The sequence below is a fragment of the Pan troglodytes genome, chromosome 9 (genome assembly GCF_028858775.2).
Source record: "Pan troglodytes isolate AG18354 chromosome 9, NHGRI_mPanTro3-v2.0_pri, whole genome shotgun sequence".
NCBI lineage: Eukaryota > Metazoa > Chordata > Mammalia > Primates > Hominidae > Pan > Pan troglodytes.
In genome coordinates, this window is record NC_072407.2 from 110,912,731 (window position 1) to 110,925,515 (window position 12,785).

Sequence of the window (12,785 nt, forward strand, 5' to 3'; positions counted from 1 at the left end):
TTGAAGTCATTCATTAAGTCCCCAGGTAGCACTAGGCCCTATATTCAAAACAGTTTGCAAAAATATCTTACAGCCTGGTTGAAATTAATGATGTAGTGACAGTAATGTCATGTAACATAGCCTATTCAAAATATGGATGGAGAGTCCACGTTACCACATTGGAGTGTAGGAATGCCCTTACCTGTCTGTTTTCCTTTGACAGTCACATAATTTAGGCATTTGATAAACTGCTAGTTTACCATGTGACTGGCAGAGAGCAATAAAGAAGAGATACTGGACCCCAGCCCCTCATAGAGCGTACGCTCCAGCAAGAGAGACAGACCATAAGGAAGTAAACAAAAAGCAGACAAGAGGTGGTGACAGGGCCTTGAAAACAATAACTGATGAGAGAGGAATTGGGAGAGTTCACTTTAGCCAAGATGGTTAAGAAGAACCCTCTCTGAGGCAAGACCTGAAGAATTATTGCAAGCCACCTCTGGGAGGAAGGAATGATTCATCCTAGTGTTCTAAGCATGGTTTGCGTAGACAATTATTATTTAAATATTTACCCTAATAGCATCATCATGACTGTACAATTCTGTGTATTCCTGTTAGGAGATTCCTTGGCTGCTTTTCACCTCATCATCATTCTACCCATGTGTCTATCCTGATTGTGATACTGACTTCATAGAAGGTGATGAGTATAGGAAACAGTTGCTAGTCTAGTCCATACAGTGGCAACTCATTAGAAAGGAGTGAGCCAGCATTGAAATTCTCATAAGAACAGAAAAGTGAAATTGAGATGGTCTGAGTACTCTAAATGAGGATGGGAAAGGTAACTCAGGTGATGTATTAAGGGGCATGTAGTTCTTTGGGGATAAAAAAAAGAAAAATCTAATGTGTTTTTATGCTCAATTTAATTAAGTTATAATGTATTGGGGGTATACTAACTCTTTTAAACTATACATTTTTTATTGACTTTCTGCCTAGGAATTTTAGTTTTTACAGTAAACATGGAGTGAAAAATATAGTTTTCATATTTCCCTTCACTACCTCTGCAATTTCCCCTATTAGTAACATCTTGCATTAGTGTGGTAAATTTGTTACAATTGATGAACTAATATTGATACATTATTATTAACTAATGTCTGTAGTTCAAATTAGAGTTCACTTTCGGCATTGTATATCTTATGGGTTTTGACAAATGTATCATGTCATGTGTCCATCATTATAGTATCATACAGAATAGCTCATTGCCCTCAAAATCCCTTGTGCTCCACCTATCTATCCTTCTCTTTCCGAATTCCTTGCAACCACTGGTCTTTTTATTGTATTCACAGTTTTGCCTTTTCTGGAATGCCATATGGGTGGAATCATATATGCAGCCTTTTCAGATTGGCTTCTTTCACTTAGCAATATATTTTTAAGGTTCCGCTATATCTTTTTGTGGCTTGATAGCTCATTTCTTTTTATCACTGAATAATATTCCATTGTATGGATGTATCACAGTTTGTTCATCTATTGAAAGACATCTTGGCTGCTTCCAAGTTTTGGCAATTATGAATAAAGCTGCTATAAATATTCATGAGCAGGTTTTTGTGTGGTAATAAGTTTTCAGCTCCTTTGGGTAAATATCAAAGGGCATGACAGCTAGATCACATGGTAGGGAGTATATTTAGTTTTATAAGAAAATGCTAAACTCTCTTCCGAAGTGGCTGTAGCATTTTGCATTCTTACCAGCAATAAACGAGAGTTCTTTTTGCTCCACAGCCCCACCAGCATCTTGTATTGTCAGTATTTTGAAATTTAACCATTTCATAATAATTTCTGTAGTTTAAAGAAAGCTGTTTTTAACGTTTAAAATACAGTAGACTGTGATAATAATATGCTTTGTCTTTTCAGATTTTGGTTATATGCTGGATTAAGTACTATTCTGCCAAACATGAAATTCTAGCTCAGCATAGCCCTTCCTTATGACAGGGCTGCCCTTCGAGGAACTGTCTTCTCAGCCTCTCAAAGTGAAGGTTCTTACCTGAGATAAGGCTAATAATAATATACTTAATTTTAATAAAAACGTCAAAGACTATTGTTGCTTGCTGAGGACCTTAACCTAACAGGGACCCAGAACCTCTCTTCCCTCCAACAACATTTGTCCCAGACCCCTACCCCATTCAGTATCCCTTCCTGAGTGTCCCAGCTCCCCAGGAGTTCTCTCATGAGCCATGATAGCACCCTGTACTCCAGCCTGGGCTGAGCAAGACCCTATCTCGGGGGGTCGGGGGACATCTCAAGTTAAAAGACTTTCACCTTACATGGTAAAGACCAATATAATCCAGTTAACATCAAAGATCATGCCCACCATGGGGAGTTGAAGAAGCTATAGTTAACATTTATAATGCATTTACTATGCATATATCACTTATTTAATCTCTCCATGAGGTAGATATTAGTCACATTTACAAACATAAAAATTGGCACCGTGTGACGTTCAGCAGTTTTCCCAAGTTTTAGGCAACTGCCAGGGTTTAAATCGGGTCAGACTGACTCCAAAGCCATTTTCTTTTCCTCTATACCAGAATTTTGGAAATGACATATTTAATAACAGTGCTTGAATCACTGTTAAGTAACTATTTTTAAAAGCAGTCATTTCAACATTAAACAGGGAAGGGAGAAAAGTAGATATTTTTTACATTATGCCATGTGTACATTTCAGAGAAGTTACCTGTAAAGTTAAGGGGATAAAAGGTTCCATGGTCACAGTATCTTCCAAATATACTGAGTTAAACTTGATAGAGACGACGTTACAATAAGATCCAGGCACCATGAACTAGATGTTATAAAATACCTTTAACAATAAACCTTTTAGGAAACTAAAGATTCTTCTTAATCACCTAGTTATGCTTTCTCCTAATTTTGTCTTCAGATCCTGTGTCTCAATGTTATCCACAAGGTTATTGTGTGTTCTATGCCTTGCGGAAGCCTAAAAGCATTCATTTTCCTGCTTTACCAGTCAAATAACCCTCTAAAAGCAGTAAGGTTAGTCTGATATGAATTGTTTTTAGTGAGCCAACAAAAGCTACTAGAATCAGGGGTCTGGTTTTTGGTTTTGTTTATTTCGCACAGTGCTTGTTTTATATGTCAGCAAAGGTATAAAATATAAAAAAGGGATCTACCCTTTTTCCTCTAAAGGGCTAGATAGTAATCATTTTACACTTTGAGGGATACTCATCTCTGCCAGGGCAGTGGTAAAGCAACCGTAGACAATACATAAACAAGGGGGTGAGGCTGAATCATCATTAAAACTTGATGTATAAAACAGGCATTGTGTGAAATTTGGCCAACAGGTATAGTTCGCTGACCAGCCTTTCCTATTTAAAGTTGGTAATTCACTTTAAAGTCTTGGTTGAAAGCTTTATATACTTTGCAAAATTTACCTTCTCCTTCTCTTTGAAAATGGGAACCAGGCCGAGCATGGTGGTGTGCACCTTTAGTCCCAGGGAGGTTGAGGCAGGAGGATTGTGTCAGCCCAGTTCAAGGCCAGTTTGGGCAACGTAGCAAGACCCCCATCTCTAAAAAGAAATAATAATAAAATGGGAACCACTTTTTGCCAGTCTCCAGTCTTTGAGGATCCTCTTCCATTCTCCATTGAATCAGAGATGACCAAATGAACAAGACGGTTTCCACATTCTCTAAGAACCCAGTGTGTAGTTCTCAAGAGTCAGAGATGTACTTCATTTAGAGTAGCTAGTGGCTTCATATAATCTTCATCCACTTTGTTTCTTTCCTGGATACCAATGTTTCTTGTTTTTTCTAAAGGTCTTTCTCCTTAAAAGAAAACAAAAGTTATGAGTTGAGAATTTGCTTTTTGGTCTTGTTTTCCATCAACATTAGGTAGTTTGTGACAAAAATGAAAGTAATTTCAATTTTTACTTTTAATATTTTTGGCAAGTGCTGTATTCGCTTATTATACTCTTTGTTGAAATATTGTATCTGCTAGTGGCAAACCACCCTGAGTCTAAAGTCCAGGATAATGAGGGGAGATCCTACTGTTACTGCATGTCTTATGGAACTTGATACCTTTGTCTTGAAGTCATAGTCATTTGTTGGCTGTGCTACATGCTGTTAAAGAAAAAAATTCATGACACTTACTAAAGAATGGTAAGTCAAACTTTATTCAAGGGGTAGGGGCCACTGCAATGGGGTTTTTTAGTAGGGGCAAGAGATTGAGCTCAACTGAGAGTACAACTCGGACAAGTGAGAGTTATAGAGATTTACAGGGAGGGTTCATTAATGGAAAGTTATTAAGAAGGAACATCAGGGTTGTGGAGGATTCTGGCTAAACAGATTCCACAGGATTATTACTGAAGGCAAGCCTGGGGGATGGGAAATTTGACCAGATATTAAGGGTGAGAGATTTTTGTTCAGCTGACTTAGCAGGATTCTTGCTAAAACTGGACTAAGTGGGCAGACCTGGACTAAAGACAAAGCCCAGTCAGAAAGAGGACTTAGAATAGCCAGACTCGAGTTTGGTCAAAAGAGAGTACCTTTGTCAGTACTTCATTGAGGGTTAAGGTTTTGATGTGATCACACATTTTAAAAAGGATAATAGTTAGATATTATTGCAAAGAACATCAAAATTACTCATTTTTGTTGAAGTGACATGCCGAGTTTTGATCTTTTTATAATCTTAAAAGTATTGTCTCATTTCTCAGAGTCTGAAGTTATTGGGTACTTCTTTTTTACAATATAATTTCCCTTCTGCCATTAGTGTTTTAATTTTCACTGTGGCTTTGATCTCTTCAATTTCTTTGGAATTAATGATACAGTGTTTAGAGAAAAAATACAACGCAGATTTAAATGTCTACTTACATACTGGCTTAAAATGAATCATCTATGCTGCAAAGAAGATAAGAATGTGGTTTTAGTTAGGGAGCATTCTTTCTGACCCTGTATGACATACAGTGGGCCAGTCAGATACTAAACAGTACAGAAGCTCAGCCCAGTGGGTTTATTCATGTCTTCAAGAAACATGTATTAAGCCCTTGGGTACCAAGGCAGTGTGGCTGCATAGAACAAGACAGTTTTTGTCCTTAGGGAACTTGTAATCTAATCGAAGATAAGCACATAGACAGTTGCCATAAGGCATTTCAGATGGTGTGATAGAGATGGTGCGATGGAAGTATGCACAATGTGAGGGTAACCCTAAGAGGGCACTTGACTCAGATGGGGGTGGGTCAGGGAAGGCTTCCCAGAGCTGGATCAGGTGAAGGAGGGCAAGGAGTGAGGATGGTTGTAGAAGCCCTAGAAAACATAGATGGATTTGAGAGATGATCAATTCAATTAAGGTTATAAAAGAGAAGGTAGCTCAAGGATGACTTCTAGGTTTTTAGTGGGGGAATAGTCCTTTTCACTTAGAAGGGAAATAAATACAGGAAGAGCAGATTTGGGGAAAACATGTAATAGAAGCATGTTTACTTTGAGATGCAGGTAGAAACATCCAGGAGCTGGTTGAATATGCTGATCTGGTGGTCTGGAAAAAACCCTAGGCTAAAATGCATACTTTTAAGTCATTAGCATTGTGGAAGATTGTGGAAACACTGAACTGCATGAGAATACCCAGAATGAATATGTAAGATGAGGATAGTTGAGGCCCAAGGATGGAACCTGGGGAAATGAACATTTATGTAATGGATAGAGGAAGAGGAAACTGGGAAGGTACAATCAGGGAGGTTGTAGTCAACCTTTAAGTATTTTAAATTTAGATGATTGCTGATTACATCTCATATGGAAGTTGCAGTCATGGTAAAATTTAAACTGTCCATTGACAGGGCGTTAACTCAGCAGAAGTTGTGTTTGAAAAAACAAGTTACTGGGTTTAGCCATAATTTGGCCACTTATATAATTTTTAAAAACATGCAAAGCCAAAATTTAGAACACTGGAACTTGTGATATTAAAAACGGAGGATTAGTCAGCAGACAGGAGCCTGTGCACCCACAGACTGGATTGAGTGTTCTGGGGGTGCTCCCACACGTGACACTCTCCTCTGTTAACTCCGCTGGAAGTCGAATTCGCAGCAGAATCCATTGAAATGTTGCCTTTTTTGTTGCAGTGATGGTAATTCTTGGGGCTTTGAACAACCCTAACTGTCATTATTTTTACTATTCAGATGAATGGACCTTTATTGAATGAATTCTTTAAGTCATCTTCAGAAATGAAGACTAGGAGCCCCAGACCTCAAAAAGCTAACCATTTGGTAGGCAGAAGAAGAAATCTTCCACCTCAAGGTGGAATCCTTGAGGAAGAGGTATCATTTGAACTGGCTTTTGAAGGATAAGGGAGGTTTAGATAGTTAGAAGACAGAAAAGGGAATTCCAGATGGAGATAAAAGAAACTGAGAAGCTAGGGCATATTCAGGGAATAGAAAGGAGCCTCAAAGAGCAAGGGGTATATTAAGGGGGGCTAATGCAGAACAGGTTACAGAGGCAGGCTTATACCAGATCATGAGACTCTTTAAAGATTATACTAATAATCTTTCTAGAGAACCACTGAAATTTTTATGAAAAAGGCAAGACCAAGCGGTGCTTGACAGAGACTACTTCTCTAAGCATGCTTACAATGGGCTCAAAAGAGAAATGTTATACATGAAGGTTTTATAAATGATATTTCAACAAGAACTTTTATTTAAGATGACTGGTTCTTAATTTTTTTGTATTTGAGGGGAGGTGGGCATGGAAACCATTATTGAATGGCTTCCTAAGAAGGCTGATATATAAGACTGAAAAGTAAAATTATCAGGAATTCTCACAGGTTTCTCCATATGATCCATGGAGCACCATTTTCTATCCTGGAATGATGACTTCCAACCTTTTCATCATCACAAGACAAGCTTTTGTGTATCCATTTTCACAAAAATTTCAAAATCATCAAAATAGAATTTCCCTGTCATCATCTGTTTTGTTTTCAATGATAATGGTCCCATGTTTTAAAAGATTTTTGTCTCTCAAGAAAGTTAATATTTCACATTTGTTTCATTAACGAAGATGTAATTTTCAGTTCATCCAAGTATATGAAGTATTGAACGTTTACAAAGCTCAGTTAATATAATTCTAGCCAAAAGCAAAGAAAACCCACAACTTAGTCTTTGCCACACAATTGCAGATTTTAAAAAAAATATTGAAAATAACCCGTGATTCATATATCTTGACCTAAGCAGTCTCACCTTTTCCCATACATCTGTAGACACAGGGACCCTAAGTTGGAGATCAGGTTATCACAGGAACAGAGATTATGTAGCATACCTACTCTGTCATCATCTGTTCAGATTACATATTACATGCTGATTTTTTCTCTGTTGTATGATACGTCCTTTCAATGGCACACCAGACATTACTAATAAAGTCTTTATTATTTGGATTATTGAAAGACTGTTATCTCTGAATTCTTTAGCTCTACTTCTTATTTTTATAGCAGTAGTAGGGCATACCTACTCTGTATGCTTCTGAGCCTTGTGGAATTAAAAAGAGTAATTGACGTATACCTAGCTACCCAGAACTTCAAATTTAATTTTTTTCTTTATTGCAAAGAGTAATACAGACTCATTACAGAAAAATGAGAAGACATATATAACAGCAAAAAGAAAATTAAAAAAAATCTTCCAAACCTTTTTCTATGCAAACTTACATATAGACTTTTTAAAATACAAATGGACTCTCTCTTTTTGTGTTGGTTTTATAATATTGTCAGTGTCAAAAGCAATTCCTGAAACATCATTTTTAATAGCTGCATAGTATCTCATTTCTAATTTTATAACCTATTTAATCCTTTTTGATTGGACTTTGGGATTTCTAACTTTCTGAAATTAAAAGTAGCTGTCCCTTGAATATCCTTGTGCCTAAATCTTTGTCTAAATCTCTATTTCCTTCAGATAAAGTCCCAGAAGAAAAATTGCCAGGTATATATATTTTAAAGACTTTTGAAGGGTACTGCCAAATTGCCCTCAAGAAAGATTGTGCCCATTCACTTTTCCACTCACGAGTTTACATTCTAATTGGGAGTTAAGATGCATACAGTTGGAAAAGAAAATCAATTTAGTATCAGGAAATAGCAATCTTAGGTGCAAAATGACTAATAGATAATTGGCGCTTTTCCAATTCAGAAGAGCTCACTTTTAATAGGCAGATTTGTACCTTTCATGGGAGATAAGGAATTGGAGATGGGTCTTGAAGGACAAGGGGAAGACCCAGAAGAGGGAGGTGCCACATTTACAGCAAACACCGTGGAAATGCCCAAGTGTCTGCCGATCTCGCGAGTGAGGGCCGTGCTTGAGGAGTGAGGGACTGGGAGGAAGGCTGACCTGAACGTTCTAACTTCAGGTTTTCCTCTGGCTCTTTTGTTTCTCGTGAAATTAACACTGTTATTCTGGGGTGATGGCGTAACTACAAGTATCTGAAAAAATTAAAATGGTGAAACCAGGAAATCAACCCTATTAAAAAATCGGTTCAATTTCTCGGATTATTTTGATGTTTGGTTTCAGAAAATTTAGAAATTCAGAAAGTTATATTCCATTTAAAACTCAATTACAAATAAAAATTTTAAAATTGAATTCACATTCCAATGTTGTATCTTGTTTTCTTAATTATTAGCAATGAGTGTGAGTTGTTTGGCTCAGATGGTTACTTTGGTTATCAAGACAAGCTTTTGTGTATCCATTTTCACAAAAATTTCAAAATCATCAAAATAGAATTTCCCTGTCATCATCTGTTCCAATTACATATTACTTGATGATTTTTTCTCTGTTGTATGATACGTCCTTTAAATGGCACACCAGACATTACTAATAAAGTCTTTATTATTTGGTTTATTGAAAGACTGTTACCTCTGAATTCTTTAGCTCTACTTTTGATTTTTATAGCAGTAGTAGGCCTTTTGGTGTGCTGAGTTAAGCCATGCTTTTGCTTTTTAAGATGTGCTTTATCCATTACGTTGCACTGTCTTAATGCTGAGCAGTGATATGTTTGCTTTTGACCCTTGCCTCGAACATTTAAAGAATGTGGCAAAAATCTAAGTCCCACAGAAGTGCTGACACGAAGATAAAATGCAGAGCTCAGGCTTGGACTCGCCCCAATTTTGAAGGAACCCCCTCATTGTCAGTCATCTCAGGGACCTCCTTACCTCCCTCGGCTTAGTGGAGAACACTGATTTCACTCCTTTTTCGACCTCTATTGCATTTTCATTATTTCATTATTGCATATTTCATTATTTTGTTACATTATCCCCCTTTTGGTAATTTATCTGTAGAATGCCTATACTGTTGTTTAATAATTAACTTGTTATACAGATTGCTGCTTATTTGCTATAGAAAGTAGTATAAAGGGCCTTTCTAGAATTTGAAGTGATCCACAAAGCAGCAAAGCTGCCTATTGTGAAAATACTTGGACTACATAAATTTTCTACCTTTTATTATCCAAACCACCTATTTCCTGCAGGGCATGTAATGTGCAGGAGCACATTAACAGAGGATGCAATAGACAGCCCACTAATTAGGCCATTTCTGATGAGCTGACCTGAGATGCACTTGACGTATAGGCAGAGCAAATACCAGTATTCCCTTGAACCAAATAGATCCTGGCACTATAACCCTGTGGGACTGTCACAGGACTGGCCATACTCATAAAAAGATTAGGGCTCAATACTTTTTTTTAAGACCCTCTTTCACTAAGAATTATTTTAATTCTTTGCTGACTGAATTTGTATCACAGGGAACTCTTTCATGTTCATCTCTCCAGGCACTCTTTTAAAATGCAATGATTTGTGGCTTTAAATAACCTCATAGTGCCATCTAGTTTGTCTTTCCTCCAGTGGTGAAAGAGAATGGCTGAGTCAGAGCATTGGGCACTTCTGGGAGGAAAATGGAGGAATTATTTCCAGTTTTGCATCAAGCTGGTCATAAATGGATATGCTGATGAGGCACATTCACTTTGATATCCAGGCTGTCTTCTTAAAGAGTAATCCAGGCCGTTGGAAGTTGAGCAGTTTGTTCTCTTTCAGAACACATCATATGCTTGGGGTATAATGTAATATTTCTGTGATTTTTTTATTTATTTATTTTGCTGATTAGATATAGTGAATGTGAGAATTTAAAAGGGAGTAGTTTTTAGAAAGTTAACATGTATTGAGCACTACTGTGTGTTCTCATTTATCTAAGTTCATTTAATTCTCACAATTTTAAGTAAATTATATAATCCCTGTCTTTACAAATAAGACAACTGAGGGTTAGAAGTGTTAACTAAAGGTCTGACTGTGTTGATGTCAAACCAGTGCTCTTTCCACAGTTCCTGGCATTTAAATGTTGACTGAGTCAACTCTAATTGTTTCAAAAGCTTGCCTTTGGGGCTGGATTCAGTATCATTCATATCTGAGTTTGAATCCCATGGGTGTAATCTTGGTCCAGGCATTTAACCTCTCTTAACCTCATTGCAGAATGAGACTAATGCACTCCACACTGAGGGTTGCCATGAATATAAATGACATAATCTATGTAAGGTATTTAGCGCAGTGCCAGACTCTGAGGAAGCCCTGGATTCATGGCTGCTGCTACTAATAGATGGACTTTTTATTTTGTTTTAATCATATATCCAATAATTGGGTCATCTTGGAACAGATAATATCTCAAAATGCTTTGAGGAGAATGTTTTGCTTTTTCTTCTGTTTTTAGCATATCAAGTGATTTCCTCAACTTTCAGAAATCAGCTTTGTTTTTATGGTCTATGTCTTGGGTATGTACTTAATACTGCAATAATGTTTGCTTTCTTAAGGCTATCTGTATCTTTGATACAGATTTTTAAATGGAGGAAATTTATTTGATGTCTTAACTAATCTGTAATTTAACATCTCAGGTTCTATTTTATGCATGATCTCTAGATCACAACTTAATGCAACAGATACTAGAAGCAGTACCTGGTGTCCAGATAGCTGTTAGCTTGCACACTGCTACCTAAAGATAACCTGACTTTCAGTAGAGGTAGTTTGGTGTGGCAGGACAAGCACACACTGGAGCCAGACATACCTGTGGTGCCTCTCAGTGTCCTCAAATTGTGGATGATACAGCTGTAACTTCCTAGAATGATTGTGAAGATTGGATGACCCAGTGTGAACAAAGTACCTTGCATGTGCCTGGTGCGTGGTAGGACCTAGCTACTGATGGGAAGGTACTTACTAATTATACAGATATCTTGATGTTGCCATGGTTTCCTTCATTCTTGAATAATATCACTTTACCAACTCTCTGTTAATTTTGTCCTATTTTAAATGTCTGATTTCATACTGAGTCTAAAGTAAATCTCTGGATTTCTTCTCACCAGTGATACCAAGAAGAAGCAGGGGATGAAGAAGAGGAGCAACAGTGAAGTGGAAGACGTGGGACCAACAAGTCATAACAGAAAGAAGGCCAAGTGGGACACTTTAGAGCCTTTGGATACCGGCCTGTCTTTAGCAGAGGATGAAGAGCTGGTGTTACATCTGCTAAGAAGTCAAAGCTAAATACTTCCTGCGCCTGCCTTCTCCTTGAAACCTTGGTTATGACTGTGTAGGCAAGAAGTTGAAAAACAGTTGATTTGGGGGCACTTAGGTACCATATGCCCCATTCCCAAAGGGCACATTTCTGGATAGAAGCGATCGTATCTCCAAGTCCCTCTCACAGGACATGCTTTGTGCCATCACTGAGCATACTCAGATCGAGGGTGGATGATACCATTTCCTGACCCCGTTTTCCAGCATGTGTTCTGTTAGATTTTTATCCATGGGTTCCTACGCCTTGTCATTAGAAACACTGCCTTTGTCTTACTGGCAAGTTCTGGAGCTCTTGTGTCATTGTTAGAAATCCCTGTCTTGCTTACTGTACAGAAGTTTCTGTTACTGTTAAAATTGCTCATGATTTCGACGTATTTAATATTTTCAAAGAGACTATGATGGACCAGCCCTGAGATAGAATGAGTATTTTTGAATTGAGATGATCAATAATAAACATATTTCCTATAAAAGAAAGTATTAATGTTTGCATTGTGTCCAGTAACATAAGAGACCTCTCACAGGAAGGTTCTTAAGATTAAAGTGCTTGGCCATTTCCTCAAACTGTGAATTTGTCATATTCTTAAGTTAGCCTGTTCTCAAGGATATCATTTAACTTAACACTTGCAGGTTTGCTAGCAATTGTTTATAAAATCGGTAGAAGTTCTGAATATGAAGACTGACTAAAACATGGCCTCTCACTGTGCACATGGTAGCTGCAGGTCCTCTGCAAGTGCTCCAGTCAGCACCTACCACAGAGCCCCACCCAGACTCAGCTCCTGGTAATGAGTACGATGCAAAACAAGACAGAGCCTCTTTTTTGTTACAAATAACTCAGATTCTTCAAGGGGAAAGAATATGGTAAAGAAATGAGTCTTGACGTGAAACTGATTTTATAGATTTGCCACCTTCTCGTGATTCTGTCCCTTTCCTATTTTCCCACTCCGTGCACAAACATTTTCAGTAACGGGCAAATAAATTATAAATACAAGGAAGAGGAATGATGGCATTACACGTGGGTATCTCAAACCTTTTCAACTCAGCCTAAGTCCATGTTTGTCTCAGAAAAGTTTCTCCTCTTTTATTTGATATCCTCGTGAGCCTGCACCAACATCATTTCACCATCAAAAGGAAATCAGGTGACACCTCAGCTTCTCACTCTTCCCACTCTTTTCTTTACTAGTTCTTTTGATGCCTCTTCTGTAACTTTTTTTTTTTTTTGAGACGGATTTTTGCTCTT

The 12,785-nt window shown here is 37.6% G+C and overlaps 1 protein-coding gene across 1 annotated transcript in view; it reads left to right on the forward strand.

Annotated features, from left to right (window-relative positions):
• Window positions 1–12,022, forward strand: part of DDX10 (DEAD-box helicase 10) — a 276,872-nt gene extending 264,850 nt beyond the window's left edge. Inside the window, exon 18 of the mRNA XM_009424123.5 lies at window positions 11,341–12,022. Coding sequence (XP_009422398.1) covers window positions 11,341–11,518 — 178 coding nt within the window. The 3' untranslated portion in view covers window positions 11,519–12,022. The remainder of the gene's footprint in view (window positions 1–11,340) is intronic.
• The last annotated feature ends 763 nt before the right edge of the window (window positions 12,023–12,785 follow it).